Source organism: Ips typographus, linkage group LG3 (assembly GCF_016097725.1).
Source record: "Ips typographus isolate SLU linkage group LG3, UJ_Ityp_2.0, whole genome shotgun sequence".
NCBI lineage: Eukaryota > Metazoa > Arthropoda > Insecta > Coleoptera > Curculionidae > Ips > Ips typographus.
Genome location: NC_138424.1, coordinates 21,491,425 through 21,518,882, shown reverse-complemented (window position 1 = coordinate 21,518,882; position 27,458 = coordinate 21,491,425). Strand labels below are relative to the sequence as shown.

Genomic DNA, 27,458 nt, shown 5'->3' with positions numbered 1-27,458 from the left:
TGGAATCCCCATTAAATTTTCTATCCAATAACCTAAAAAAACAGTACAATAATTGGTACAGTCAGGGAAAAGAGCGGTGTCAAAGTTTGAACTGACAAAAACACAGTTTGAAAGGACAGTCAGGGACAAAATCGCCTGTAAAACCCACTTGGAGTGAGAAAATTACTGTTTTAAGCACATTTTTGGAATCCTTATTAAATTTTCTATCTAATAACCTGAAAAAAACACTACAAGATTTGGGACAGTCATGGAGAAAAGCAGTGTCAAAGTTTAAACTGTCGGAAACACAGTTTGAAAAAACATTCAGGAACCAAATCACCTGTAAAACCCACTTGGATTGAGAAAATGACTTTTTTAAGCACATTTGTGGAATCCTCATTAAATTTTCTATCCATAAATTGGAAAAAACAGTACAATAATTGGTACAGTCAGGGAGAAGAGCGGTGTCAAAGTTTGAACTGCCAGAAACACTGTTTGAACGGACAGTCAGTGACAAGATCGCCTATAAAACCCACTTGGAGTTAGAAAATTACGGTTTGAAGCACATTTTTGGAATCCTCGTTAAATTTCCTATCCAATAATCTAAAAAACACTACTGGGACAGTCAGGGGGAAAAGCGGTGTCAAAATTTGAACTGCTAGAAACACAGTTTGCAAGGACAGTCAGAGATCAAATCACCTGTGAAACCCAGTTGGAGTGAGAAAATGACTGTTTTAAGCACATTTTTGGAATCCTTATTAAATTTCCTATCCAGTAACCTAAAAAAAAAACCCAAATTTGAAACAGTCAAAGGAAAAAGCAGCGTCAAACTTTGAACTGACAGAAATACACTTTGAAACGACAGTCGGGGATAAAATGGCCTATAAAACCCACTTGGAGGGAGAAAATGACTTGATGATTTTTAGAATCCTCATTAAATTTTCTATCTAATAACATGAAAAAACACTACAAAATTTGGTGATGAAACTGGAAAAGCAACTTTCTTTGTATTTTTCAGAATTGAAAAGCAAATGATAATCAAACCGTTCTCACAGCCCATCTATGAGAACCAGACAACATGTTGGACATAACGAAATTGGAAAAAAAAGTAAAACACATAAAAGCGACCGTTTAGAGCGAGTCGTTTTAAATCATATTTTCAATAAAAGCTCGTTTTTCTTGGGTTTTAGTGTCCCGGTAAGGACTTTTCGAATGTGCCGTAGCCTAATGGAGATCTTTGCGGTGATTAAACCAGTCGGTAGAATAGCCGCGAGGCCACTTTGTGCGATGTATTTAGCTTTGCTTCGCTTTTTTTTCGATGAAAAATAACCTTTTCTACGGCAAGTTTATGTACGAGAAGTGGGTTCTCTATTAGAATCGTAACTCGTGGTCTGGTAGCCACCAGCGAATTTTAAATTCATTTATATGCTAAACAGGCAATAGTATGCGACAGGTAATGTCTTTAGGTGTTTTCAAATCTTGTCAGACGAGTTAGTAATGATGCTCAATTTTTTAGTGAGGAATTTCATTTGTTGTACATATCTTTAGTTCTAACACTACTAACACATGGTACATAATGAACCAGTGAAGAAAGAAGGGAGAAACCATTAAAAATCAATCAGCTAGACAAAGATTTCATAAGTGACCATTTTTCCATGCGGATGTGACGTAATTGGATCAATTAATTAATGTATAATTTTGAAATTTCTAAATCTGTATTCCAATAACCTAGAAATTTTTTCATGTTATTAGATAGGAAATTTAATGAGGATTCCAAAAATGTGCTTAAAACAGTCATTTTCTCACTCCAAGTGAGTTTTATAGGCGATTTTGTCCCTGACTGTCCTTTCAAACTGTGTTTTTGACAGTTCAAACTTTAATACCGCTTTTCTCTCTGACTGTCCCAAATCTTGTACTGTTTTTTTAGGTTATTAGATAGGAAATTTAATGAGGATTCCAAAAATGTGCTTAAAACAGTCATTTTCTTACTCCAAGTGGGTTTTATAGGTGATTTTGTCCCTGACTGTCCTTTCAAACAGTGTTTCTGGCAGTTCAAACTTTGACACCGCTCTTTTCCCTGACTGTACCAATTATTGTACTATTTTTTTAGGTTATTGGATAGGAAATTTAATGAGGATTTCACAAATCTACTTAAAACAGTCATTTTCTCACTCCAAGTGGGTTTTATAGGCAATTTTGTCCCTGACTGTCCTTTCTAACTGTGTTTCTGTCAGTTCAAAGCTCGGTTCAAAGTTTGACACAGCTTTTCCCTTTGACTGTTCCAAATTTTGGGTTTTTTTAAGTTATGGGATAGGAAATTTAATGAGGATTCCAAAAATGTGCTTAAAACAGTTATTTTCTCACTCCAAGTAGGTTTTACAGGCGCTTTTGTCCCCGACTGTCCTTCAAAGTGTATTTCTGTCAGTTCAAAGTTTGACGCTGCTTTTTCTTTTGACTGTTTCAAATTTGGTTTTTTTTTTTAGGTCATGGGATAGGAAATTTAATGAGGATTCCAAAACTGTGCTTAAAACAGTCATTTTCTCAGTCCAAATGGGTTTTATAGGCGATTTTGTCCTGACTGTCCTTTAAAACTGTGTTTCTGTCAGTTTAAAGTTTGACACCGCTTTTCTCTTTGACTGTCCCAAATCTTGTAGTGTTTTTTAGGTTATGGGATAGGAAATTTAATGAGAATTCCAAAAATGTGCTTAAAACAGTCATTTTCCCATTCCAAGTGGGTTTCATTTCTAAAAATCAATGCTACATAAAATGTCTCGTGTTTAACCTCACCTGATTCCGGTGGTTTTCAAAATGTCTTTTGACACTGGTTTGAGACAAACAAAATTTATTCAAAGTCAGCGGTTCTCAAAATGTTTTTCTAATTTTGCAATTTTTACTGATTTAAATCAGCGACTCTTAAAATGTTCTAAGCTTAGCTTAACCTCACCTGTCAGCGGTTCTTAAAATGTCACTCAAATTTTAGAATTTCCATACTAAGTCAATTCAGTACCACTAAAAATGTTGTAAAATCTAACCTATCTTTCCAGTGGTTCTTAAAATGTTTCCGTGCATTTTTAAAAATCAATGCTACGTATTTTTCAAATGTCTATTATGCGTCTTAGTCAGCGTTTCGCAAAACGTTTCTGCAATTTCGGATCTGTTTTTAAATCAGTGACTCTTAAAATGTTCCAAGTTTAGCCTAACCTCACCAGTCACTGATGGTTCTCAAAATGTGGGTTAATAGTTGTTTTGGGAGAAAAAAGATTTTTTTGCAGTATCAGCGCTGTTAAAAATGTTTTTCAAATTTTTACTTGTAAAATCTAACCTAACTTATTTTATCAGTGTGTTTAACATAACCTCACCTAACCGGTGGTTCTCAAAATGTCTTCAAATCAGTAACATTTAAAATGTTCTTTGCCCAGCCTAACCCAATATGTGCGACAAAAGAAGTTTTTTTGTAGTATTAGCGGTTTTCAAAATGTTTCCCAACAATTCTTCAAACTTTCCCCGCATCAGTGCTACTATGCGAAAAATGTTTGAAATTGTCTAATGCAACTACCGTGTTTATCAAAATGTTGACTGGCTTGATATCAACCGTCAAAATGACGTTTCAACGTAAAAGGCCAGTGACGTAACCTAAAAAAGGTTTTTTAAGCTTGCAGACCCAAAACAATATTGTTCACACTTTTTAAAGAGTGGTTTTTAAAATGTTTGTCTATTTTTAGAGTGCCTTCAAATCAGTGACAGTCAAAGTGTTCCTAACTATAACCAGACGGCAGTTCTCAAAATGCTAATATGTACTACATTTTATTTTTTTTTAATTGTCACTATTTGCTTAAAACCCAGCACTTAGGTTAGTCGTTCTTTTTCATTTCAGTTACTGAACAAACTAATCGAAACCTAACCTAACATGCAAAAATGGCGCCAAAAATGTAAGACGGTGTTTGGGCAGCACTGTTTTTAGTAACGAGTTTTCAAAATTTGGGTGGTTTGATTGATTCTGGTTGATTTTAAACATATTTTGTGTCAGAAAAACGAAAAGAGTGTTTGAATTAACTTTGTTTAAGTGGGACATGCATATTGGTGCTGTTAAACTCATACAAATTAAGCTTTTCAACTGATAAGAGCGGTTAATTAAAGGAAACTTTAAATTAGAGTTTACGATAAGCATAATGCGGGACTTAGTGTTGCTGACGATCTACTAAGTAAACATTTCCACAGAAAATGCCGACTTGTTGAATACATACAAGCTGAGATTTGCCGTAGCAAATATTTGTCTGTAGCTTTCGGAGATTTCAAAAAATTGTACCAAATCCTATGTCAACCCTTCGGGGCACTAATTAGAGCTGGTAAATTAAACAGTAAAAATTTTGTTTGATTTTTCGGCACCGTTTCTAATCCCTTCTCAAATTGTTTAAATATTTTTTGTTTGAATATTTATAAGCATTACAAACGTACAATTCTAACTTGATCAGCCGGAATTAACGCTCGGTAATTTATTCAGAAAGCTTGACCGTTTCAAGTTCAAGATTTTTTTTCCTGACTCCCCGACACGGCCTGATGTGTTTCGGAGATCGTTAATTCTGATTTTGCTCCAAATTTTATTGAAATCGATTCGTAAACCGGTCCTCCATTTGTTAAATTATGAAATATTTCAGTTCTTCCGAGACTAATTAGTCCGGGTTTCACTGTAAATAAATTGATACAGAGAAATAGTGTTTTTTTGCTGAAGAGGATGTTACGCAATGAATTACTACTACACTTATTTAGACAGTCACCTGACAACTGTCAAAATAATTGTCAAACAGTTAAAAACCAAATCTTGTCCCAAAACACCGTAAAAAACTGTTTTAAGCTGTGATTTTTGCAGATTTTAGCTTAAACTGAGTAAAGCTTGACAGTTTTGACGTTTGTGCCAGCTGACATTATACTATAACACCATTTACTTAGACAGTCACGTGACAACTGCCAAAATTTATGTCAAACAGCTACAAACCACGTCTGGTTTCGAATATCGTAAGAAAACGGTTTTAAACTTTGCTTACTGTAAATTCTAGTTCAGACTGAGCAAAATTTGATACTTTTGACGTTTGTGACAGCTATCACGTTATACTAGAACACCATTTACTTAGACAGTCACGTGACAACTGTCAAAAAATTATTGTCAAACAGCTACAAACCACGTCTGGTTTCGAATATCCTATGAAAGCTTTCAAACTTTGCTTCTTCTAGATTCTAGCTCAGACTGAGCATAATTTGATACTTTTGACGTTTGTGACAGCTGTCACGTTATACTAGAACACCATTTACTTAGACAGTCACGTGAGAACTGTCAAAATTATTGTCAAACAGCTACAAACCACGTCTGGTTTCGAATATCCTAACAAAGCTTTCAAACTTTGCTTCTTCTAGAATCTAGCTCAGACTGAGCAAAAATTTTGACATTTGTGACAGCTGTCACATTATACTAGAACACCATTTACTTAGACTGCCACGTGACAACTGCCAAAATTAATGTCAAACAGCTACAAATCACGGCTGGTTTCGAATATCCTATGAAAGCTTTCAAATTTTGTTTCTTCTAGATTCTAGCTCAGAGTGAGCAAAATTTGATACTTTTGACGTTTGTGACAGCTATCACGTTATACTAGAACACCATTTAATTAGACAGTCACGTGACAACTGCCAAAATTAATGTCAAACAGCTACAAACCACGTCTGGTTTCGAATATCCTATGAAACTTTGCTTCTTCTAGATTCTAGCTCAGACTGAGCAAATTTTGATCTTTTTGACGTTTGTGCCAGCTGTCACGTTATACTAGGATAGCATTTACGTAGACAGTCACGTGATAACTTCTAAAATTATAGTCAAACAGCTACAAACCACGTGTAGTTTCGAATATCGTAAGAAAACTGTTTTAAACTTTGCTTCTTCTAGATTCTAGCTTAGACAGCAAAATTTGATACTTTTGACATTTGTGGCAGCTGTCACATTATAGTAGAACACCATTTACTTAGACAGTCACGTGACAACTGCCAAAATTTATGTCAAACAGCTACAAACCACGTCTGGTTTCGAATATCCTAAGAAAACTGTTTAAAACTTCGCTTCTTGTAAATTCTAGCTCAGACTGAGCAAAATTTGATACTTTTGACATTTGTGGCAGCTGTCACGTTATACTAGAACACCATTTACGTAGACTGTCACGTGACAACTTCTAAAATTATAATCAAACAGCTACAAACCACGTGTAGTTTCGAATATCGTAAGAAAACTGTCTTAAACTTTGCTTCTTGTAGATTCTAGCTCAAACTGAGTAAAATTTGATCATTTTGACGTTTATGACAGCTGTCACGTTTTACTGGAACACCATTTAATTAGACAGTCACGTGACAACTGTCAAAATAACTGCGAAACCGTTAGAAAACCACGTCTGGTAGGAAAACTGTTTTAAACTGTGACACTTGCAGATTCTAGGTGAGACTGAGCAAAGTTTGACGTTTGTGACAACTGTCAAGTTGTACTATAACACCGCTTGTTTAGACAGTCACGTATAACAACTGTCAAAATAATTGTTTTAAAAAGCTGAGAAAAAATGCCAATTTTATGAATATTTCCGAATTCCCTCGTAGCCTATATAAACAGCTGTCAGTAGTCAGTTCGGGGTTAGACAGTAGTTGTCAGTATTGTTTGTAAACAAACAAAATATACACAGTGCGAGTAAAAAGTGGTGTTTTGTGTGAAAAACGGTACAATAATAATTGAAATTCCAGTTTTTCATGTTTCATATATTCAGAGGATACGTCAGACAACAGTAACTTGAGCTCTTCTTCAGGGCAATTTACTAAGAAAGTTGAACGACTTTTGCGTCCGTACTAAACGTGTGGGCTTTAAAAAATTCAAATTTTGTGACACGTTTCGTAATTAATAAATAAATTCAAAATTTTCGACTTCCTGTTACTTTAGATGGACCCGCAGGGCTACTCAAATCTTATTTGTAAGAATTCTTCAAGATTTTATCACACGCGATGCCCAAATTTACATACGAGATTCGGATATTTTGTGATGGTGCTATTCATTTTTCTAATTGGATTAATTTATCACGATTATGATGGTCGTACCGTAAATACTTAAAACCAAACTAGTGGGAGTGTTTCTCAATCTTTTGTGCGTAATTCAAAATCGTTACAGCCGAAACAGTTATCGGTTTTCGCATCAACCGACCGACTTTCTATTGGCTGATCGAAGGTAAAAAAAATATGATCAAAATCCGCTTTCATTTAAAATTGAAAATTTGGGTTTGGCACCCGCGCTTAAATTGCTTATTAATAAATAAAGCGCTTGTCAACGTTCCTTAGATATGATCTCAAGTCGTTGTAACGGAAAAGTAACACACTGTATCACTACGAATGGGTGGACTAACTTGCGGTCATTAAAAAGTGAGTGAAAATTCCCCAAAAACAACCATTAAACTAACTAAAGAGTACACCACTGAAATATCCGCATTACTGCTGAAGGTTTTGCGAATATATTTTTCGATTTAAACTGATAAAAACGTAAACGAGTCGCGAACCACGACCACCTGGTATATCCATATACACAGACACAATATCCACACCCACACCGAAAGTAGTTTGCTCTGTATTTCTAGTAATTTGTGGGACATTTTAATGTATGTTCGAGTGTTGTGAAATATTCAATGGCGATACGGAGTTATATGTTTTCATTAGAAACTGTATCATAAACTGAAATTTATTTGTCGCTCTATCAAGTATACGCATACGGCAAGGCCTTTATTGGCAAATACTGGTTCGCTCGTTTTTCATTCTCGAGTCACTTAAGAAAAAAATTTAGATACGAGGGAGTGTGTTGTTTTTTGTCTTTTCTTGGTTTGGTTCATTTTCGCGGTCTGTATGTTCAGGATTTTGGCAACTTTTCAGAAATCCCGATTCAAATAAATGTAAATTTGACCGGTAAATTAACAGTGTTTTTGTCAATTCAAATTTTGACACTGCTTTTGTTCCTGACTGTATCAAATTGTGTTTTTCTGGTTGTTAATTAGGGAATTTAATGACGATTCCAAAAATGTGGTTAAAACAATCATTTTTTCACTCCAAGCAGGTTTTACAAGCGATTTTGTCTCTGACTGTCGTTTTAAACTATGTTTACTATCAGTTCAAACTTTGACATCGCTTTTCTTCCTGACTATACCAAAACTTGTAGTGTATTTTCATGTTATTGGATAGGAAATTTAATGAGGATTCCAAAAATGTGCTTAAAACAATCATTTTCTAACTCCAAGCTGGTTTTACAAGCGATTGTGTCTTTGAATGTTCTTTCAAACTGTATTTCTGTCAGTTCGAACTGTGTTCCTCTCTGACTGTACCGAATTCTCTACTGTTTTTTTGATTTGGTTGGATAGGAAATTTAATGACGATTCCAAAAATGTGATTAAAACTGTCATTTTCTTACTTTAAGTGGGCTTTACAGGCCATTTTGTCCCTGACTGTTCTTTCAAACTGTGTTTCTGTCAGTTTAAACTTTGAAACTGCTTTTCTCTCTGACTGAACCAAATTTTGTAGTATTTTTCAGGTTACTGGATAGGAAATTTAATGAGGATTCCAAAAATGTGCTTAAAACAGTCATTTTCTAACTCCAAGCAGGTTTTACAAGGAATTTTGTCTTTGACTGTTCTTTCAAACTGTGTTTCTGACAGTTCAAACTTTGACATTGCGTTTCTCCCTGACTATACCGAATTCTATACTGTTTTTTTGATGTTGTTGGATAGGAAATTTAATGACGATTCCAAAAATGTGCTTAAAACTGTCATTTTCTCACTTTAAGTGGGTTTTACAGTCGATTTTGTCCCTGACTGTTTTTTCAAACTGTGTTTTTGACAGTTCAAACTTTGACACTGCGTTTCTCCCTGACTGAACCAAATTTTGTAGTATTTTTTAGGTTATTGGATAGGAAATTTAATAAGGATTCCAAAAATATGCTTAAAACAGTCATTTTCTAACTCCAAGTAGATTTTACAAGGAATTTTGTCTTTGACTGTTCTTTCAAACTGTGTTTCTGACAGTTCAAACTTTGACACTGCGTTTCTCCCTGACTGAACCAAATTTTGAAGTATTTTTCAGGTTATTGGATAGGAAATTTAATGAGGATTCCAAAAATGTGCTTAAAACAGTCATTTTCTAACTCCAAGCAGGTTTTACAGGCGATTTTGTCCTTGATTGCCCTTTCAAACTGTGTTTCTGTCAGTTCAAACATTTTGACACCGCTTTTCTCCCTGACTGTACCAAATTCTACTATTTTTTTGATGTTATTAGATAGGAAATTTAATGACGATTCCAAAAATGTGCTTAAAACAGTCATTTTCTAACTCCAAGCAGGTTTTACAAGTAATTTTGTGTCTGACTGTCCTTTCAAACTGTGTTTCTGACAGTTCAAACTTTGACACTGCGTTTCTCCCTGACTGAACTAAATTTTGTAGTATTTTTCAGGTTATTGGATAGGAAAATTAATGAGGATTTCAAAAATGTGCTTAAAACAGTCATTTTCTAACTCCAAGCAGGTTTTACAGGCGATTTTGTCCTTGACTGTCCTTTCAAACTATGTTTCTGTCAGTTCAAACATTTTGACACCGCTTTTCTCCCTGACTGTACCAAATTCTACTATTTTTTTGATGTTATTGGATAGGAAATTTAATGACGATTCCAAAAATGTGCTTAAAACTGTCATTTTCTCACTTTAAGTGGGTTTTACAGTCGATTTTGTCCCTGACTGTTTTTTCAAACTGTGTTTTTGACAGTTCAAACTTTGACACTGCGTTTCTCCCTGACTGAACCAAATTTTGTAGTATTTTTTAGGTTATTGGATAGGAAATTTAATAAGGATTCCAAAAATATGCTTAAAACAGTCATTTTCTAACTCCAAGTAGATTTTACAAGGAATTTTGTCTTTGACTGTTCTTTCAAACTGTGTTTCTGACAGTTCAAACTTTGACACTGCGTTTCTCCCTGACTGAACCAAATTTTGAAGTATTTTTCAGGTTATTGGATAGGAAATTTAATGAGGATTCCAAAAATGTGCTTAAACCAGTCATTTTCTAACTCCAAGCAGATTTTACAGGCGATTTTGTCCTTGATTGCCCTTTCAAACTGTGTTTCTGTCAGTTCAAACATTTTGACACCGCTTTTCTCCCTGACTGTACCAAATTCTACTATTTTTTTGATGTTATTAGATAGGAAATTTAATGACGATTCCAAAAATGTGCTTAAAACAGTCATTTTCTAACTCCAAGCAGGTTTTACAAGTAATTTTGTGTCTGACTGTCCTTTCAAACTGTGTTTCTGACAGTTCAAACTTTGACACTGCGTTTCTCCCTGACTGAACTAAATTTTGTAGTATTTTTCAGGTTATTGGATAGGAAATTTAATGAGGATTTCAAAAATGTGCTTAAAACAGTCATTTTTTAACTCCAAGCAGGTTTTACAGGCGAGTTTGTCCTTGACTGTCCTTTCAAACTATGTTTCTGTCAGTTCAAACATTTTGACACCGCTTTTCTCCCTGACTGTACCAAATTCTACTATTTTTTTGATGTTATTGGATAGGAAATTTAATGACGATTCCAAAAATGTGCTTAAAACAGTAATTTTCTTACTCCAAATGGGTTTGACAAGCAATTTTGTCTCTCTGTTAATCTGTCCTCAAAAGTTGCAAAAATCAGGGTTTAGAACATTTTTCTTGGAGAATTCGATAGAAAACGTGTTTCTGAGATTTATGACAGTGGTCACGTGACTACCTAGCGAAATTATCCGCCAAAAACCACGTGATATCCGTCACTAATCTCAAAACTGTCAAAGTTGGCAAGGATTACCGTTTAACACAGCTTTCGGGACAAGATTAATTTAAAAAAGCAAGTTGTTAGCTATTTCCGGTATAATCTACTACGTTGCCAAGTTTTTCAAAGTGTTGCATTTGAACGTATTCGACATTGCGCACATTTGGCAATAAATTAGGAAAATTGGTCAGATTGGACAACATTGCAAACTTTGTGTGTGCGTGTGAGTGACAATTTGGAAACATTGCGAACATTTGGCAAATGAATTAGAAAAATGGCAGTTGGTCGGGAATTTTAGGAAAAGTGACAATTTGGCAATAGTGCAAACATTTGGCCGAAATTATGAGTTGGCCAATGATGCAAAAATGATGAAAATCACCATTTGACAAAATATTTCAAAATACTTGTTGGTATTTCTGCCTACTCTATTTTTCGATAATAAATTACTATACCGGGTGTTTTAAATTTGAGTAGCAAGCCAAACTTGTGATTTTTCAACTAATCAATTTTTTGTTTTGGGAATTACAGTAAAAACAGTTGAATATAGATTTTTACATTAAGCAGAGTTTGAGGTAGAATCCAAATAACCTAAATACCTAATACCTAATACTTAAAAATAAAGTAGACACAAATATTTACAAGATTTGTATCACCCTGTATATAATTCGGTCTTTGTGAGAATTACAAAATCACTGGCTATCATATATTTACGTTTACGGCCTGTTAAACTGTCTAGTAGGACCGGCTTACTCAGGCCAATCCGCGAGCCAATCTAAAGCTTTAGTTTCTCACTGCAGGCCCACTACAGACTATAACTAGGCCGTAGATTACTACCAAGTGATAGCTAAAATAATTAATACTGCCCTAAAACTAAATAGAGGTAACTTCTATATCAAGTTCTGATTTTTTGATTTAAAAACACACTGAAGTTGCAACCGTTTAAAGAACTTCAAAGTTCAGTTTAAACAAGTTTTTAAATGTATTACATTTGTATGTTATACGGGGTGTTTTCGATTTACGCACACAAAAAAACCGGATTCGTGCCCAAGTTTGATTTATCACAATCGCGACCCCACAAAAAATGTTCTAAATTTTTAAAATATTCAAATTTTTATTGTAAGAAGGGCGCGTAATTTGCATACGGCACATCTGTGCGTGCAACAACCCTAAAAGTACGATTTTGACCCTTTTGTACACGCCGAGATCCCTTTTATGCTTTTAATGGGTTTTATCACCCTTTTCGGTGTCGAGTTTTTTTTTTAAATTTCAACCTCTTCCCTTGTACAGTTTTTTTTGCATTAAGCCGAAAACCCAATCAGTGACCGTTTTTTGTCCGACAAGGCCCAGAACCGTCGAAAAAGAATTTTAAAAGAGGTAAACGACATAAGATAGCACCTTTTTATGGTAAAAAATGCATTAATTTCTTGGTTTTATTGGTCCGAAAGTTTTAAAGGCAAGACGCCCGTAAAGTAAGTTATAAAATCGATTTAACGACCCAAAAGTGTCTCAGTCCGAATACAAAATGATTGTTTTTTTGGTTTTTTTTCTTTGAGATAGCATTAATAAGGGCGTTATCGTGATATATACAGGGTGTGACCGCTTTCACTTATCTTTTAGACCCAATTTGAATACAGCGAGCAATGTTGTTAATGCACAACAAACTGGTATTATTATTGTTATAGCTTCCAAGAATGGAACGTATTGTGTGTGTGTGGTATTTAACAAAAATATCTAAGGTACTTGTTTTAAATTGATAATTGCACAATTGACTTTTTTAAATAAACCGTTTATTGACTTGGAAACCAGCTTTATTGGTCTAGTAGCAGATATTATTATGCAACACTTTGATATGTGAAAACTGGCCTTTTCAGGTTATGTGAATGACTGAATAAAACTGATAAATGTAATTTAAACTACTAAAGAGAAACATACAGAAAACAAAATAACAAACTGTAATTTTGGCGCCATCTACTGGCCGTATCCTACGATTATCGGAAAATAGAGTAGGCAGAAATACCAACAAGTATTTTGAAATATTTTGTTAAATGATAATTTTCCTCATTTTTGCAACATTGGGCAACTCATAATTTCTGCCAAATGTTTGCACTATTGCCAAATTGTCACTTTTCCTAAAATTCCCGACCAACTGCCATTTTTCTAATTCATTTGCCAAATGTTCGCAATGTTTCCAAACTGTCACTCATGCACGTACACAAAGTTTGCAATGTTGTCCAATCTGACCAATTTTTTTAATTTATTGCCAAATGTGCGCAATTTCGAATACGTTCAAATGCAACACTTTGAAAAACTTGGCAACATAGTAGATTATACCGGAAATAGCTAACAACTTGCTTTTTTAAATTAATCTTGTCTCGAAAGCTGTGTTCAACTGTAATTCTTGCCAACTTGCACAGTTTTGACATTAGTGACGGATATCACGTGGTTTTTGGCGGACTATTTAGCTAGGCAGTCACGTGACCACTCTCAAAATAACTGTCATAAATCTAAGAAACACGTCTTGTCCCGAAAGCTGTGTTAAACTGTAATTCCTGCCAACTTTGACAGTTTTTGACATTAGTGACGGATATCACGTGGTTTTTGCAGGATAATTTAGCTAGATAGTCACGTGACCACTGTCAAAACAAGTGTCATAAATCTCAGAAACACGTTTTCTATCGAATACTCCAAGAAAAATGTTCTAAACCCGAATTTTTGCAAATTTTGAGCACAGTTTAACAGTCAGAGAAAAAATTGCTTGTCAAACCCATTTGGAGTAAGAAAATTACTGTTTTAAGCAAATTTTTGAAATTGTCATTAAATTTCCTATCCAACAACATCAAAAAAACAGTATAGAATTTGGTACAGTCAGGGAGAAAAGCGGTGTCAAAGTTTAAACTGTCAGAAATACAGTTTGAAAGGACAGTCAAAGAGAAAATCGCTTGTAAAACCTGCTTGGAGTTAGAAAATTACTGATTTAAGCACATTTTTGGAATTGTCATTAAATTTCCTATCCAATAATCTGAAAAATACTACAAAATTTGGTTCAGTCAGGGAGAAACGCAGTGTCAAAATTTGAACTGTGAAAAACACAGTTTGAAAGAACAGTCAGGGACAAAATCGCCTGTAAAACCAACTTAAAGTAAGAAAATGACAGTTTTAAACACATTTTTGGAATCGTCATTAAATTCCCTATCCAACAACATCAAAAAAACAGTATAGAATTTGGTACAGTCAGCGAGAAAAGCGGTGTCAAAGTTTAAACTGTCAGAAATACAGTTTGAAAGGACAGTCAAGGACAAAATCGCCTGTAAAACCTGCTTGGAGTTAGAAAATGACTGTTTTAAGCACATTTTTACTCTGCAAGCCAAAACATCACAAAACAGTTTGAGAACCACTGATTTCCCATTTATTTCACTCATAAAATGCTAATTACCCTTATTTTGAATTAAAACACTTTTCTTCCACATTTGTAGGGGTTTTAAGACAGTTTGAAAACCACTGCTGACACTCTGGAGGTTCTCTGTAACCTAAAATGTCAAAAAACAGTTTGAGAACCACTGATTTCACTCATAAAATGCAATTAACCTTATTTTCATTAAAACGCTTTTCTTTCGCAAATGAGAGGTTTAAAACAGTTTGAGAACCACTGATGACACTCTTGAAAATACTGAGAGAGTACTCTGTAAGCCAAAAAGTCACAAAACAGTTTGAAAACCACTGATTTTCCACATTTCACTGAAAAAAGTGCTAATTAACCGTATTTTGTAATAGAACGCTTTTCTTGCACAAATGAGTAGTTTAAAACAGTTTGAAAACCACTGGTAACACTCTGACGGTTCTCTGTAATTTAAAATGTCAAAAAACAGTTTGAGAACCACTGATTTTCCACATTTCACTGGAAAAAATGCTAATTAACAGTATTTTGAATTAGTTCGTTTTTCTTCCACAATTGAGTGGTTTAAAACAGTTTGAGATTCACTGGTGGCACTCTGGGTTGTCCTCTGTAACCTAGAATGTCAAAAAACAGTTTGAGAACCACTGATTTCCGTCTAAAATTTTATTAATACACGCCACACCTTTCATAAACACTGAGCATGTTTTAGACAGTTTGAGACACATTTTTGGCCAGTTTTAACTGAAAAAACAGTTTAAGAACCGCTTTACTATTTAATTTTTTTAAATCCAAAATTTACTTGAGCCAAAAAACTCCCACAAACTAGCAACAATGTTGTGACATTACATAGTATTGCACAACTGACTATTAATCAGTAAGGTCCATTTTCGCTTATTATTTTTCTATACTATTAAGGTAATTCCCATTAGATTAGTGATGTGTTTCAAGCAAATTTAAGCTTTACGAACATTATGGTTCCATTTCTTTTTTTTTCAATTATTACCTAAAGGAACGAAGTTATTAGATTAAAAATTATTGCTTTTAGAGGTTTTAAAATTTGGAATTGGAACACAAAAAACTAAGACAAATTTAAACAATATTTTCTATACAAAATTTCAAATATACAGGGTGGTCCAGTTTTAAGTGTCAATAATTCACCATTTGATAGCCAATCAAAAAATAAGTTGACCTGCATTGTGTCATTTTTCTGAAAAACGTTTCCTAAGGAAGATACAGTCCTCCAAATTTCAATTTAAAAAATCGTTTTATAGTTTAAAACTGAACATCCAAGACTTGTGAAAGTCCAAATTTGTACTGAATAGTCTAAAAACTTGCTTTTTACTACTAGGAATGGTCTTATGATTCGCTTTCTCAGACTGCCATCCTGGTTGAGTGTCTGAAACTGGCATTCAAGAACTAAAAAAAGCCCGGAAATCAAGACAAAGATTGTATTGTACATGAAACTCATTTTTTACTACTAAAAATAATATAAAAGTTGGCTTTTAATGCTAGAACTGACTTTACTAGGACTAAAGAGAGTCCAAAAGTATATTTTCAAGACTTTAATTGGTGTACAACTCAATTTTCTAGACTGGACAACAAGTGTAGAAGTAAATTAAATTTTCGGACTATTTTATTTCTAAAAATTAGTTCTCAAGACTATTATTGTAGCATTTGGTACCAAAATTTTTTACTTTTATTACTGAAGAAACTTGACTTTTGGAAATAGTCTTAGAATCGATTTTTCAGTCTTAAAAAGCTCTAAAAATAGTCTGAATTTCTTAGAGATGCTACAATTTATTGCACCTATGAGTGTAGAAGTCAATTTAATAGTGAAGAAGCTTGAAATAATATTTTCAAGACTATGGTCAGTGGACAAACTAGCTTTTAGGCCTGATAAGTCAAAAACTTTGTAAAGATAGTCTTGAAACTCGACTTGAGGCACTGAAAACAGCCTTAAAACACTAAAAACAGTCTAGTTTATTAAGAAATACACGAATTTAATAGTGACAAAGCTTGGAATGCTATTTTAAGTCTATGAAGAATGTAAAAATTGTTTTTTTCAGTTTGCTATGTCAATAACTTGGTGAAGATAGTCTTGAAACTCGATTTTCCAAGCTGAAAGCAGTTTTGAAGCACTAAAAATAGTCCAGAATTCGAAGAAAATTAAAAGCAAAGTAAAAAGCACGAAAAGTTCGTTTTCAAGACAATTTTCATGTTAATGTCCTACATCTAAGACTATTTTCAAGACTAAAATATTGAAATTTGTCTTCAAATTATGAAAACTTACTTCAAATGCAAATTTTAAGCTTCTGATGTCACTTTTCATTAGTTCAGTGACATTTTGGGGTTCAAGTCAATTTTTAAGGTTTAAATGTATGAATTTGTAGTAACAAATTCTTGAAAAAGTAGTTTTTATGTCTACAATCAATCAATTTTTAGTATTAAAGTCTCTCGATTTGCATGAAAACTGGTTACAAACACAATTTTTAAGTTTCTGAAATGTTTATCTTTTCTAATTCAATTTTCAAAACTAAAGTCTTTCAGTTTGTCTGGAAACTATGAATACTGGCTACAATAATATTTTTTAAACTTCTTAAGTGAATTTTCCGTTTCCAAGACAATTTTTAAGTTGGGTTAGGTTAGTTTTGGGTTTTTGACCGTAATAACGTGTAATAAAGTGCTTGTTCCAAATTTGATCAATATTGCTCCAACGGTCTGACAGTTATGACAAAAAAAAACGATTTTTTAAACAGAAATTTGAAGGACTGTATTTTCCTTAGGAAGCACTTTTCAGGAAAATGACATAATGAATGTCAACTTATTTTTTAATTGGCTATGGATTGGTGAATTATTGACATTTAAAACTGGACCACCCTGTATATAATAATAAAAAGTAAAATAATAAATAAACATATAAGAATACTACGTATTAATTTACAAGTTAATCACATAAATAACGATAATGCTAAGTTTAGATCATTACGTCTTAAGGTCCATTTTTGCTTACTGTTTTTCGAAACTGTTACGGTAAATCCCGTTAAGTTAGTGAGGCGTTTCAAGCGAATTTAACCCTTACAAGCATTGCGGTTTGATTGATTTTGGGAATGGAATTGGGAAAATTATTGTTTCTGGTTACAGGGTGATTTTTTCTTTAGTATACTAAATTTTTTGAGGTTGAATTAGAATTTAGATTAATAATGGGAATATTTGTGTGTGTTGCAGGAATGTCGAAGGATTTATGCTGGCGACAATGGCTACCGTTACATCTGGACTGCTCTCGCCCAATTACGGTCTAACAACAGGTGAGCATATTGTAGAATTTTCCGGTCCATCACGGTGGACAAACAACAATTTTCGTCCACTACACTCAAAGTGCACTCGACGAGGAGAAAAATTGGTCGAAAGAGGTGTTAAAATTCGTTAAAACGAAGTAAACAAACGCTTTCCGGAATACGCGGTGTGTTTAACGGTGAAAAGAAGCATTTTTCGATAAATAATCAAAAGTCAAGAGTACGGTACGGTCTAAGTGCTGCGTAAACATCGAATGCGTTCTCGACTCTTATTGACAGAAAAAAGTTGCATCCAACCTGATGGAATGTATCGCGCAATAATTACAATGCAAATAACGCTTCTTCTTCTTCTTCTTCTTCTTTATTGTTGTCAAAATTAGTTGTAGACACTCGACAGGAGTACAGTGTTGTCAGGTTTTGTTCGATCTCCTTGATGACAAGAACTGAAAGGTGTAGAACAGTTTTTTTCCAAAAATTTTTGTCTGAAAAAAAGTGAAAGTTTGGCAACGTTGCATTATTTCTTAATTCGGTTAACTTTTGCTGTCAAGTTGGAAACCACTGAAACTGACACCAATATTCACTTTGACGGTTACTTTTTCCGTCAAACTTGACTGAAAAAATAACATTTTGACAACGTCGCACTATTTTTCATAAAGTGTTTTTGACAACTGACGTCACGTGTATATTTTTTTTGAAATTTGAAAAATAAGGTTAATTTCATTTTATGAGTGAAATGAATGAGAAATCAGTGGTTCTCTAACTGTTTTTTGACATTTTAATTTACAGAGAACCCCCAGAGTGTCTTAAAAGCCCTTCAAATGTGGAAGAAAATTGTTTTAATTGAAAATAAGGTTAATTAGCATTTTTTGAGTGAAATGAATGGAAATCAGTAGTTCTCTAACTGTTTTGTGACATTTTAGGTTACCCAGAGTGTCACCAGTAGTTTTCAAACTGTTCCAAACCGCTCATTTGTGCAAGAAAAGCGTTCTAACACAAAATACGGTTAATTAGCACTTTTTTCAGTGAAATGTGGAAAATCAGTGGTTTTCAAACTGTTTTGTGACTTTTCGGCTTACAGATTATTTTCTCAGTATTTTCAAGAGTGTCACCAGTGGTTCTCAAACTGTTTTAAACCTCTAATTTGCGGTAGAAAAGCGCTTTAATACTTTAATCAAAATAACGTTAATTGCATTTTATGAGTGAATTGAATGCGAAATACAGTGGTTCTAAAACTGTTTTTTTGACATTTTTAGGTTAGGTTAGGTCTGAGATCCCCCACAGTGTCAACAGTGGTTTTCAAACTGTCTTAAAAGCTTTTCAAATGTGGAAGAAAAGTGTTTGAATTCAAAATAAGGTTAATTAGCATTTTATGAGTGAAATGAATGGGAAAATAGTGGTTCTCAAACTGTTTTTTGACATTTTATGTTACAAAGAACACCCAGAGTGTCACCAGTAGTTTTCAAACTGTTCTAAACCGCTCATTTGTGCAAGAAAAGCGTTCTAATACAAAACACGGATAATTAGCACTTTTTTCAGTGAAATGTGGAAAATCAGTGGTTTTCAAACTGTTTTGTGGCTTTTCGGCCTACAGAGTACTTTCTCAGTATTTTCAATAGTGTCATCAGTGGTTCTCAAACTGTTTTCAACCTCTAATTTGCGGTAGAAAAGCGTTTTAATCAAAATAACGTTAATTAGCATTTTTTGAGTGAAATGAATGGGAAATACAGTGGTTCTCAAACTGTTTTTTGACATTTTTACGTTAGGTTAGGTCTGAGATCCCCCACAGTGTCAACAGTGGTTATCAAATTGTCTTAAAAGCCCTTCAAATGTGGAAGAAAAGTGTTTTAATTAAAAATAAGATTAATTATTATTTTTTGAGTGAAATGAAGTGAAATCAGTAGTTCTCAAACTGTTTTTTGACATTTTAGGTTACAAGGAACACCCAGAGTGTCACCAGTAAATCTCAAACTGTTTTAAATCTTTCTTTTGTTCAAGAAAAGCGTTCTAATACAAAAAATTAAAGTATTAAGTATTAATCTAAATGCCAAAAAATTTAACGTCAAAAAAGGAAAATTGGCAGTTTGACAACGCTGCACTAAATATATACTGTAGGAATGTGATTATTGTTTAATTTTTAACGAAAATGGTCGCTTTGGCAACATTGCAATAATTTTGTACTAAAGTTGTTAAAAAATGTCAGACTAGAATAACTAGCAACTATAGAAGTGTGATTGTTGTTTGTTTTAACAAAAAAGGTTGGTTGGCAACATTGCAATAACTTAGTATTAAACTTGAATAATCATTAGTTTGGCAACACTGTAGAAAGTTGATATTGTTTATTTTATTAACAGCAAATTGTTTTTAAAATAATTCAAAACAGTTTTAATTGAATTTTGGCCTGATATTTACCATAACCGTATATTGTTATTGCGGATAAAAAAACATATTTTTGTATTACAATATCTTCTAGAAAACTGTTTGAGGATTTCAAAAATGGCTGCAAAATGGTGGCCGTTTAAAATTGGAAATACAAAATGGCTGCACACATTTTTTTATATAAATAATATTTTAAGAGAAAAATTGACTCACGTGTATAATAATTTTTTGTACAACTTTTGACCACCCAGTATAATTATTTGAAAAGTTTTTTTAGTCAGATTCTTCTGTAACTAGATTTACTATTTAATTAGTTGTTCTTCACTATGTATACAGGGTGGATCTTGACAAACTGCCATTAAAAAATCCATTTTATTTATTACAAAAATTAACTGGTTGCATAATAATCTAAAAATATGCTTATACCGGTTTTTGCCCATCACGATCCACCCAGTATACAGAGCGGCACCAAAAAAAATGAGCAGACATTTCCGAGATATCTAGACAACAAAAATTGCGCCTCTTTCTGAAACTGCCAAAAATTCTGTCTGGGACCGTTTTTACACAAAAATATTTCGTTAAACGAATGCATCGGACAAAACGTGCCCGGTTTTAGCAAATTTTAATAAAAACTTGCAAGAATTTCGGCCGGGACCCGGTCAGAAATAATTAAAATTTGTGCTGATGGCAATTTCACAGAATCACCGTCTCATCTTGAATTTTTAGTTTTAGAATGGGACCTCTCCGACGCTTTTTGTTACAAACAACGGCCCCGCCATTGTTTTCTTCGTTCTCTGTGTGTGTGTTTTATGTTTCGCGGAGTTATTAAGGATTTTTCGCATTTTTAAATCCGTTCTGATTTTAATTTATGCGCCGCCGTAGTGCCAAAAGCACCAGAAAACCACAATAATTAAGCCATCACACAAGTACCAAAAATGTTAATTAAACCACATTGAAGGTAATTAAAAGTAACCAAATTACTCACGCTTTGTCTTTAAGTATTTCAATAATTACGCACAAGTTTATTGCTACAGGTGAAACCATCGTAGTTGGTTGTTACGTCATCGTTTACAATGACAGACAGCCTAGATTTAGTAAACATTTCGAGTGGAGAAGTACTGTTTGTAGGTTTTAAAATTCTAATGTGACCACTCTGTATTGTCGTATAGCAAAAATATCAGATGAGATTTTAATAACTGTCATACATTTCAGAAACTCTTCTGTCTTGTTCCTAAACTGTATCTCTTGCAAATGGGCTTGCCAATTCTGGGCAATTTTTGACAGTTTTAATATATATGTGACAGATATCACGTGTTTTTAAAGATGATTTAGGTAGATAGTCACGTGATCACGGTTAAAATAACGGTCATAAATCTCGGTAACGCGTGTTGTATCGAATACCGCAAGAAAACTTTTCTAAACCCTAATTTTTGCTATTTTTGAGCAAAGTTTGACAGTCAGAGACAAAATCGCCTGTAAAACCCACTTGGACTGGGAAAATGACTGTTTTAAGCACATTTTTGAAATCCTCATTAAATTTCCTATCCAACAACCTGAAAAAACATTACAAAATTTGGTATAGTTAGGGAGAAAAGCTGTGTCAAAGTTTGAACTGTCAAAAACACAGTTTGAAAGGACAGTCAGGGGCAAAACCACCTGTAATGCTCCCTTGGAGTAAGGAAATTACTGTTTCAAGCACATTTTTGAAATCCTCATTAAATTTCCTATCTAATAACCTGAAAAACCCCTACAAAATTTGGTACAGTCAGAGAGAAAAGCAGTGTCAAAGTTTGACCTGTCAGAAACACAGTTTGAAAAGACAGTCAGGGAAAAAACCACTTGTAAAGCTCACTTGGAGTGAGAAAATGACTGCTTTAAACACATTTTTGGAATTCTCATTAAATTTCCTATCCAATAACCCGAGAAAACACTACAAGATTTGGTACAGTCAGAGAGAAAAGCGGTGTCAAAGTTTGAACTGTCAGAAACACAGTATGAAAGAACAGTCAGGGACAAAATCACCTGTAAAACTCACTTGGAGTGAGAAAATGACTGCTTTAAACACATTTTTGGAATCCTCATTAAATTTCCTATCCAAGAACCAGAAAAACAGTACAAAGTTTGGTACAGTCAGGGAGAAAAGCGGTGTCAAAATTTGAACTGTCAGAAACACAGTTTGAAAGAACAGTTAGGGACAAAATCACCTGTAAAGCTCACTTGGAGTGAGAAAATGACTGCTTTAAACACATTCTTGGAATCCTCATTAAATTTCCTATCCAAGAACCAGAAAAACAGTACAAAATTTGGTACAGTCAGCGAGAAAAAACGGTGTCAAAATTTGAACTGTCAGAAACACAGTTTGAAAAGACAGTCACTTGGAGTGAGAAAATGACTGTTTTAAGCACATTTTTGGAATCCTCATTAAATTTCCTATCCAAGAACCTGAAAAACACTACAAAATTTGGTACAGTCAGGGAGAAAAGCGGTGTCAAAATTTGAACTGATAGTAACACAGATTGAAAGGACAGTCAGGGATAAAATCGCCTGTAAAACCCACTTGGAGTGAGAAAATGAATGTTTTAAGCGCATTTTTGGAATCCTCATTAAATTTCCTATCCAAGAACCTAAAAAAACATTACAAAATTTGGTATAGTCAGAGAGAAAAGCAGTGTCAAAGTTTGACCTGATAGTAACACAGATTGAAAGGACAGTCAGGGATAAAATCGCCTGTAAAACCCACTTGTAGTGAGAAAATGACTGTTTTAAGCACATTTTTGGAATCCTCATTAAATTTCCTATCCAATAACCTAAAAAAACATTACAAAATTTGGTATAGTCAGAGAGAAAAGCAGTGTCAAAGTTTGACCTGATAGTAACACAGATTGAAAGGACAGTCAGGGATAAAATCGCCTGTAAAACCCACTTGTAGTGAGAAAATGACTGTTTTAAGCACATTTTTGGAATCCTCATTAAATTTCCTATCCAATAACCTAAAAAAACATTACAAAATTTGGTATAGTCAGAGAGAAAAGCAGTGTCAAAGTTTGACCTGATAGTAACACAGATTGAAAGGACAGTCAGGGATAAAATCGCCTGTAAAACCCACTTGTAGTGAGAAAATGACTGTTTTAAGCACATTTTTGGAATCCTCATTAAATTTCCTATCCAAGAACCTAAAAAAACATTACAAAATTTGGTATAGTCAGAGAGAAAAGCAGTGTCAAAGTTTGACCTGATAGTAACACAGATTGAAAGGACAGTCAGGGATAAAATCGCCTGTAAAACCCACTTGTAGTGAGAAAATGACTGTTTTAAGCACATTTTTGGAATCCTCATTAAATTTCCTATCCAATAACCTAAAAAAACATTACAAAATTTGGTATAGTCAGAGAGAAAAGCAGTGTCAAAGTTTGACCTGATAGTAACACAGATTGAAAGGACAGTCAGGGATAAAATCGCCTGTAAAACCCACTTGTAGTGAGAAAATGACTGTTTTAAGCACATTTTTGGAATCCTCATTAAATTTCCTATCCAATAACCTAAAAAAACATTACAAAATTTGGTATAGTCAGAGAGAAAAGCAGTGTCAAAGTTTGACCTGATAGTAACACAGATTGAAAGGACAGTCAGGGATAAAATCACCTGTAAAACCCACTTGAAGTTAGAAAATGACTGTTTTAAGCACATTTTTGGAATCCTCATTAAATTTCCTATCCAAGAACTTGAAAAACACTACAAAATTTGGTACAGTCAGAGAGAAAAGCGGTGTCAAAATTTGAACTGATTTTTTGATCAGTTGATTTACCCAACACTACATAAAACGTAAATGATGACGTAACACCAATTTGTCCTGGTTTACACTGTACCAGTTAATTACTCTTGAATTAGTAATTTTAGGATGTGTTAGGTTAGGTTAAGCTCTATTTGCTTACTATTTTCCGTTTAGACGTTTCAAGGTTTTTAATTTCATCCTCAGGAAGCTTCAACGTTCCTTAAGCAGAATTGACAAAATGGCGACCAGTTGACATGTAATATAAAACAATGACAAGGCAATCATTTTCAAAAAATGTTTTGAAAAATCTCAAAAACTGTCCACCAGCAAACTTTTCTGAAATTCAAACTATTTTTGCTGATGACAATAACTTTAACTTGGACAAGACAAAGTTTTTCACATCAGCTATACTTTCTACTGAAACTATAATTTAAATTTTTTTTTTACATTTTCAGATGCTGTAGCTTTGAAATTGTCCCATCAGGAGCCCATGGACACGACTTACCATCACCGACACCCATTCAGCCGCGCCTACCCTGACTCGCACCACTCCAGCGACTCAGAACAAGAAGTGCCATACAACCCCACCCAATCGCCCAACAACGCGCCCCTGAACGCATCAGAACCAAAGAGAAACAAACGGAAAAACTTTAAGCCGCGCTGTTCGCAACAGCCCTCAGAAGATGAGGGCGCCCTCAATCTGAGCGAGTACAACGAGAACAACAATGTGAACGTGCGCAGACGAAAACCGTTAACGGGTCCGCGCAGAGTTGTGGTGCAAGACCCGAGCTACACTCCGATGGATCTGAGCGGGTCGAAACCCGACTCGGAAAGCTCAGAACGGTTGAGTCACGACTCGGAAATGCTCAGTCAGAAAAACGACTCGGAGGACAATTCAGACTCGGACGATTTCAACACGGAAAACTATCGAACCTCGGAGAACGAAGAGACCAAAGACTCGGAAGAGGGAAACTCGGAAGAGTCCAGCAAAATTCCGAGCAGTTTTTCCATTCACAATTTGAGTAAATCGCACGTGACTGATCCGGCTGGTGGGTTGATGGCGCATCAGAATCTGAGTGCGGATCAGATCGCGGAGATGCGCAATTACGCAATGAATACGATGAGAGAGTTGTTGGGAATTTACGGTTTGACTTCTGAGGTGGCCGAGAGTATTTCGAGACAGTTGCCTTTAGCCGCTTTTGCGACTGGTAAGTTTTTTCTTTTTTAATTAGTTTTTCCTACTCGGCCGCTAGAGGGCGTCAAATTCGACCGTTAATTCAAAACCAATCAGATGCGCAGCACTCTGGTTTAACGTCAATAACTCGGTTATTTGACAAGTGACAGTAAAAGTGATTAGAAATAAAATTGTAGACAACATTCCGAGGTTTCCAAAAATACCATTAAATCAAGTGATCGAGTTTACCGTTTAGCCGCTAGAGGGCGTCACGTCAAGTTAACCGTTAATTTAAAACCAATCAGATGGGTAGCACCCAGTTTAAACGTCAATAACTCGGTTATTTGACAAGTGACAGTAAAAGTGATTAGAAATAAAATTGTAGAGAAGATTCCGAGGTTTCCAAAAATAGCATTAACTAAATGATCGAGTTCATTGTTTAGCCGCTAGAGGGCGTTAAATTTGACCGTTAATTCAAAACCAATCAGCTGCGCAGCACTCAGTTTAAACGTCAATAACTCGTTGTAGTGAATTTATTTGGAGAAAAATTTTGAATTTTTAAAATAAACTTTCACTACCTAAATTTCCTCAAGTTAATGATACAAAAATTATGTAAAGTGTCATTTGTAAAAATGTCACGCATTGACAACCGTCAAAATTGACATCATTTCCAGGTCATCCCCAAAAACCGTTACATTTTAGCGCAGATTAGCGGCTAAATACAGGGTGACCCAAAAAAGTGAAAAACAATTTTTAATTTCCGAGAAATATCTCAAAAACTGTGTAAAAAGCAAGCATGGTCGAAATTGTCAAAAAGCTTGACTTTGACACCCTCTAGCGGTCAAACTGTCACACCATTGCCCTTTTTTGAATACACCGTTGAAAAGCTATTGGTGTGGACTATATTTTACCTTCAGTGACCTTTTGTCGTAACTATTCAAATAATTAAATTATTTTAGGTTAAAGCAAAAGTGGTTAAATCACTTTGAAGGTTTGTGAAGCTGGAATTTGACGCCCTCTAGCGGCCAAACGGTGCAACCGATCAACTTAAATGAGCATATTTTTGGAAAGCTTACGACCTGAGCTATCTTTTCACTTCAATCACTTTTGGTCGTCAACTGTCAAATAAACCACCCTGTGATCGTTAATTAAAACGCTAGAGGGCGTCAAATTTGACCGTTAATTCAAAACCAATCGGCTGCGCAGCATTCTGGTTTAACGTCAATAACTCGGTTATTTGACAAGTGACAGTAAAAGTGATTAGAAATAAAATTGTAGGCAACATTCCGAGGTTTCCAAAAATACCATCAAATCAAATGATTGAGTTCATTGTTTAGCTGCTAGAGGGCGTCACAGTTGACCGTTAATTCAAAATCAATCAGCTGCGCAGCACTCTGGTTTAACGTCAATAACTCGGTTATTTGACAAGTGACAGTAAAAGTGATTAGAAATAAAATTGTAGACAACATTCCGAGGTTTCCAAAAATACCGTAAAATCAAGTGATCGAGTTTACCGTTTAGCCGCTAGAGGGCGTCAAAGTTAACCGTTAATTCAAAACCAATCAGCTGGGTAGCACACAGTTTAAATGTCAATAACTCGTTGTAGTATAATTATTTTATGTAAATAAAAGACAATTTAAAAACAAAAAGTGTAAGTAAATGGTTTAGAAAAAAAGCTTCTAAAAAAAATGTTAAAAAAAGAATAAAAATAAATTTTAAATTCAAAAATTAAAATAAATAATTAGTTTTGTTTTTCTTTAAATAATTTTATTTTATTTTTTTTTTGCTTGCTGTACAGAGTAGCAAGAAATTCGTATCAAATTATGAAAACCTCAAAAACGGCAAGAGAAACCAATAATTTTGTTTAAATTAAAGCACAATTTTACTTCACACAATTGTACACACAGTCACATAAGTCTCAATTTTGCTTGCTATCAATATCACGTTTAATGGTAATTCTAGTAAGCACGCTAATTGGTTTCATGCGATTTTTCACTCTAATTCAAAATGTCTAAAATTCCTACATAAATATAATGTTTACCTTCATTTAGTGAACATTTTGTGTTTTTTAATGTATTTTATTATGTTCATCAAACTTAAATGTGACTTAGTAATAATAAAATTCTTCAACAAGTACTTTCCAACACTCTTGTGGTTATTTACGCATTTTAAAATATCAATTTCCGTCTAATTTGTTCATTAAATGCAGCTGTGCACACAGATGCATTTTAACATTTCGAAAAAGTCACATAACAACGAAGAGTGTCGTTTTTTGTCGATGATTTCTAATGTAAACAAATTTTCCGTTAACGTTTTTATGACTTCATTAGAGTCTTTTAAAAATTCAGAGAGTTTTCGTATAATAAGTACCACAAGGAATTGAAAAAACCGGCACACAGAATGTAACGAAACGAGTTTATTCAAATGTCGCCCCGGCACATTCTAAACGAATAATAATTACGGAATTCGAAAAGAATTAAGGTTAAGTTGGTGATATTGGAAGTGACTAGGCATACGCATAATGTCCCGTAAAGTAATAAACAATAATTTTAAATACAATAGCGTTGGGCGGCACTCCTCCGAAAAATTATTAAACAACATATTGAAATTACCATTGAATTGGGTT

The 27,458-nt window shown here is 34.2% G+C and overlaps 1 protein-coding gene across 3 annotated transcripts in view; it reads left to right on the top strand.

Annotated features, from left to right (window-relative positions):
- Window positions 1–27,458, top strand: part of LOC145727339 (zinc finger protein castor homolog 1-like) — a 108,207-nt gene that overhangs the window by 8,051 nt on the left and 72,698 nt on the right. For all 3 annotated transcript variants that reach the window (XM_081976911.1, XM_081976910.1, XM_081976909.1), the window contains exons 2-3: window positions 17,443–17,522; window positions 24,114–24,866. In XM_081976911.1, the coding sequence (XP_081833037.1) occupies window positions 17,459–17,522; window positions 24,114–24,866 (817 nt within the window). In that variant the 5' untranslated portion in view covers window positions 17,443–17,458. The remainder of the gene's footprint in view (window positions 1–17,442; window positions 17,523–24,113; window positions 24,867–27,458) is intronic.